This window comes from Malurus melanocephalus, unplaced genomic scaffold (genome assembly GCF_030028575.1).
Source record: "Malurus melanocephalus ecotype Western Australia unplaced genomic scaffold, MMel_1.1 scaffold_1747, whole genome shotgun sequence".
NCBI lineage: Eukaryota > Metazoa > Chordata > Aves > Passeriformes > Maluridae > Malurus > Malurus melanocephalus.
This window is the reverse complement of record NW_026624979.1, coordinates 7922-13319: the sequence shown is the minus strand read 5'-3', so window position 1 is coordinate 13319 and position 5398 is coordinate 7922. Positions and strand designations below refer to the sequence as shown.

At 48.2% G+C, this 5398-nt stretch overlaps 1 protein-coding gene across 1 annotated transcript in view; it reads left to right on the top strand.

The window, feature by feature from the left end:
* Positions 1-5398, top strand: part of LOC130587313 (muscleblind-like protein 1) — a 21146-nt gene that overhangs the window by 7941 nt on the left and 7807 nt on the right. Inside the window, exons 2-4 of the mRNA XM_057388291.1 lie at positions 384-672; positions 3709-3744; positions 4371-4465. Coding sequence (XP_057244274.1) covers positions 384-672; positions 3709-3744; positions 4371-4465 — 420 coding nt within the window. The remainder of the gene's footprint in view (positions 1-383; positions 673-3708; positions 3745-4370; positions 4466-5398) is intronic.

The window sequence follows — 5398 nt, the reverse complement described above, 5'->3', positions numbered from 1 at the left end:
GTGCCACGCAGGGCGTTGGCATGGCTTGGCGCGGGGCCGGGGCCGGCATGGGCGCGCTCTGCATGCCCGGGACGGGGGTGTCACCCATGGCGGTGCCCACGGTGACAATTAACATGGCTTCTACGTGTGATCCTCATGGAGCTCGCAGTGCTGCTTCCCCACAGCCCCGCTCCCGACCCCAAAGCTGTCCCAAAGGTGTCCTGAGCCGTGCCCACAGCGGCTGTGCCGCCGCTCCCCGTGCTGCTCTCATGGTGGGCAGAGTTCTCCCTGGAAAGCTCTTCCCTCGCCTTTATTTGGTAGTTCAGTCTGCTATGCCGCTTGCTTGCTCATGGAGAAACATGGTGCTGCCTGGTTATTTTGCCTTCTACTGATTTTTCTTTTTTCCTTTTTTCTCTCACCTTTTTTCCTCCCTTTCTTCCCCCTCCCTCCCTCCCATCCTCCTCCAAACCCCACCCCATCCTTTTTTTTTTTTTTCCTTTTGTTACTGGACTTTATTTTTACACCCATCCACCACCCAGGGAATTCCTCAAGCTGTACTTCCCCCCTTACCAAAGAGGCCTGCGCTTGAAAAAACCAATGGTGCCACCGCAGTCTTTAACACTGGTATCTTCCAATACCAGCAAGCTCTTGCCAACATGCAGTTACAGCAGCATACAGCCTTCCTCCCACCAGGTAAGTGCCTCTGGGGTGCCTTTTGGGGAGGGACAAGGGGAGTTCTGGAAAAGCACAGTAGGACAGAGCTGTTTGTTGCTGGTGGCAAATGCGGTGTGTGTTGGTGCCAGGCACAGGCAGCCCCTCCAGCCTGGCACAGCAGTGCCCGCTGCCCACGGGCACAGGAGGGGCTGCCTGGGGCAACGCTGCCTTTCCTCTGCTCCTTCTGGAAGCTGGGTGGGTGTTTCCAGTCTAACATAAAATCAGCATCGTGCTCTGTCACCCCGAATCAGAATTTGAAACCTCTCTCCTTCCTCTTTTCCCTGGATTAACTGCTCTTCCTTCCTCATCCCCGAGCTCTTGTGCTGGTTTCTGTTCGCTGTGACACCCCTTGGCCTTGGCAGAGGTGGCTCTGAGTCACACAGAGGGGTTGTTCTCAGTCACACACACAGGGGTTGTTCTCAGTCACACACACACAGGGGTTGGTTTCAGTCACACACACACCCAGGGGTTGATTTTAATGAGGTGCAGTGATCCCAGGGGCTGATTTCAGTCACACACCGAGGGCTTGATTTCAGTCACACACACCCAGGGGTTGATTTAAATGAGGTGCAGTGATCCCAGGGGCTGATTTCAGTCACACACACCCAGGGGTTCTGCCTGTGGCACTGCATGGGCAATGATCTCTAGGATGTCCCAGGAGTTTCTGCCTTTTACACCTGAACCCACACTAAAGCAACCCCATCATTCCAGGAAGTGTGCAGAGCCCAGCTGRTAGATCTGTGCTCARAAATGGGRCAGTCTGTGAGGTCAGCCCTGTGCTCAAAAAAGGGACAGTCTGTGAGGTCAGCCCTCGTGATGCAGACTGGGAAGGGGAAGAAATACTGCTCGTCAGTCTTTACCCAAAAATTTAAAGGATTTTATCCTAAACATTTTTGGCAAGTATGTTCCCAGGAGTTCAGTGTAACRCCCTTTAGTATTTTGTCCTGATCTGGTACACAGCCAACACGTGTATTTTCAATGGCACAAAAATCAGATGTAGTGCATTTGACTGTATTTAGTTCCCAAAGTGCATTGCAGGCACTGAAATGTGTCAGTAGATGGTGCAAAGCTTGCTGCAGTCCATAGTAAGATGGGTGGAGTAAGCTGTAGGTCCCATCTCTAGCCCACATATTAAAATCCATATAAAAATGTGTATGTCATCATAGACTCATGGAACCACACAATGGTTTGGGTTGGGAAGGACTGCAGAAATAATCYGGTTGTGAAATTACGGTCAGTTAAGTCAGAACATCCTCCAATTCAAATGCTGCCTTGTGCCAAACAGCCAGGGAACATTGAAAGTGCACATAATTCATTATTCATGTGTTCTCATTAGTTAGTCAGAGCTTCTGAAGTCAAGATGAATGTTAAGATTGTAGCAAAAATTATTTTTATTACTGGTAAGAGGGTCATATAGCATAGTGCCTGTGTTTGGGAGTTAGGCCACCCCAGAAGGTGTTCTCCTTTCTCCCTCATGTTCATTTGCTTTAATTCCCTTTCAAAAACTGAGTGCACTGGTCATAATGTTAATGATGMTAACTCAGCTGGAATTTGGAGCTTTTGACTGAAAAGCTTTGCAGGGATATTTCAGTTGTTATAAATTTCCAGCTCCTGTGTATCATGYAGATCCAATTGAGCAGGGCTGTCCTGGAGCAGCTCTGCTGGAKCCTCTGCTGGAGCTGTGTGAATTTGTGCAGAGACAGCTCAGAGGATCTTCTGTGTAACCCCATTAACAGCACTGAGAGCCCACAGAGGGACTGAGAAAGCGGATTTGCTTCCTGCTTGTACTTTAGAGCCAAATTCTGCTCCGTTTTTTAATCTTGCAGTGACCCCATTGGCTTCAGCCAYGATTTGTGCCCGGGGAGGTCATGAGAGGTGTCCTTCCTTTGCCTTTTCTTTGCAGATATTCTCAGTCTCTTCCATGGCACARAAATAGAGGAGTGATTAGGAAACGTGCCGATGCCTTTGTCTTTGTCAGCAGTGACAGAGAATGACCTTGGCTCAGAGTAATTACAGTGACCAAGTTCTTCCCTGCAGTAAATGCAGCCTTGGCACCAACTGCAGCCACCTCCTGTCCCCACTGCAGCCCAGGGATGTCACCAAGTGCCATTGTTTGGCTCCCTCTGGCACTTTAACAGGATATTTCCATTCCCACTGCAGTCTCAGTCACAAATGTTAGAGTTTTATTTCACTTTCAGCTGTGTCAATCAGCATTAGCAGTGTTAATAAATGTTATTTATTCAATTAATTACTAATTTATGAGAAGTGGATATTCTGAAGATCAGTGTGTGTTTATCATCTTGGAAGCAGAAGATTGTGGGGTCAGTCTGGTGGAAGGCATTTTGCTGTGTGACATAAAGGGAATTGTCCCCACTGCCCAGATGGGTCCAGCGTGGCACTTCCTGAGCCAGCACAGGGACAGGGACAGACACAGGGACAGACATAGGGACAGACACAGGGACAGGGACAGACACAGGGACAGCAGGGCTGAGTGCTGCTGGGTTTGCACACAGGGACAGGGACAGACACAGGGACAGGAACAGACACAGGGACAGCAGGGCTGGGTGCTGCTGGGTTTGCAGCAGGGACAGGGACAGGGACAGGGACAGGGACAGGGACTGCTGCTGGGTTTGCCCCAGGGATCCCAGGCACTGAGCAGGGCTGTGTAGAGTTTCACTCTGATCTCAGAAGCTCAGGGAAAGGACCATGCCAAGGCTGTGTCAGAAGGTGAAAGGTTCAGGAGCTCAGAGCTGAGGCTCAGGAAGGTTTTCCTGGCTCTGCTCCGSTCCCAGCACAGTCCCAGCACATCCATCCTCTGCCCTGTCCCCAAGCTCCTTCTAATGGATCACTGTGCTATTGTGTGGTTTGATTGTGCTGACAGTTACATGCCACTGTGCCCATAATAACAATTTTTCTTCTTTATTCAATTGAAATTCCTAATGACACGTGTGATGGGTTGTTTTAATTCTTTTCCCTTTCCAAATCCACCTTCCTGTTGCAATGCATGATGAGCAGGCTCAATATTGTGCATGACACCCGCTACAAGTGTTGGTAGGTGCCAGCTTTGTTTCTTGATTATCTTAAACCCGTGGTGCAGCTCACAGACCCTCAAAATCCACTGCTAGATTTAACCTTGTGCCAGTCCATCTCCCTGAGCTCTGCACTAACACCTGTCAATTAAATGGGATTGTTGATTTAATTGACATGGACACCTAAATGTTCATTTTGAATTGCACATTGTTCTTGGTGGATTTTGACTGGACTGTGAGTTCCAGTGTTTAGAAATTCCTCGTGTTAACTAAAACTGTATCTTACCATAGCCACGTAGCTGTATTCTGTCCTTCTACCAGATTGATTTCTGTTTGCASTAAATATTTGGGTCCAATTTTTAACAGACAAAAATTTGTAAATRTAAGGGCATTGAACAAGCTCTGCTGTTGATTTTGCTATTGAAATTGTTAAGCTTGTTTGTAGATTTTCCTGATTTGATGGTAACAAACATTTCCCTTTTTTCTCTCTCACTCCCTGCCCTGCTCTGGAATGTTTCCTGCTTTGCCCATGGTTGCATGGCACTGCTGCAATGGTGTTTTGGGCTCTCTGCTCAATGACCCACGTGTCACTCTGCTCCCAACTGCCACACTCTTCTGTGTGTTTGCTTATTTGATTTTCCTTCCAAGTTCCCATGGTGCACGGTGCTACGCCAGCCACTGTGTCTGCAGCAACAACATCTGCCACAAGTGTTCCCTTCGCTGCAACAGCCACAGCCAACCAGGTTTGCTCATTTACACCTTTGTTCTTACACACAATCCCAATGGGTGCTTTCAGCAGGGGRTTGGACCTGACCTCTTGTTGGCCTCCACATTGTCTGAGAGAGCTGCAGCACAGCTTAACCAGCCCTGAGCCCTGCCCAAAGGTGCTGCAGTTCCAGTTCTGGTGCTAAAATAACTGACAATAGAGTTTCTGGTGCTAAAAATAACTGACAATAGAGTTTCTGGTGCTAAAATAATTGACAATAGAGTTTCTGGTGCTAAAAATAACTGACAATAGAGTTTCTGACTCAGTCCTAACATTTACGGGCTGTTCTGCTTATTTCTGCTCTCAGGGATGCAAAGAGCAGGGGATAAAACACAAACTCACCATTTATTTCTGTTTCTGTGGAGCCCACAGCTCCTTTCAGCCTGAGGAGTTTTTTGCAGAGGGGTTGCAGGTTTTACAGTCTGAGTTTAGCAGTCCAAACATGTTCTGACTCTCCTCTTCCAAGAGCAAAACAAAGCCCTGTCAGCATGGGCCACACAGAAACTTCCTTGGAACCTTTGTCCAGCCTTGTGATTCTTGTTAGAATGGCCCAGTGCTTTGGACAGAGCTCAGCTCAGAAAATGCCCACTGCAATCTGGGTTTATTTCTCAGTACCAGCACCCCAGTCACTGCCCTGTTTGGATAAATTCCAGGAATATGAGAGTAAATGCTTTACCACATAAGTGATTAGAAATAGTCCCAGGAAATCCAGAACCAGTGCTCAGAGATGGTCCCAGGGCCAGAGGAGTGGCTGGAGCTGCACCAGAGCACAGGACGCTGTCAGAAGGGCAAAATTCTGTACAGCACCTGCCTGAAAGTGGTGCAATAAAAACGGTTTAAAGAGCCTCCAGTTCCTCTTCTAAAGCAAATTGTTTATTGAGGTTTGCTGAGCAGTTAGTTGCCATGTCAC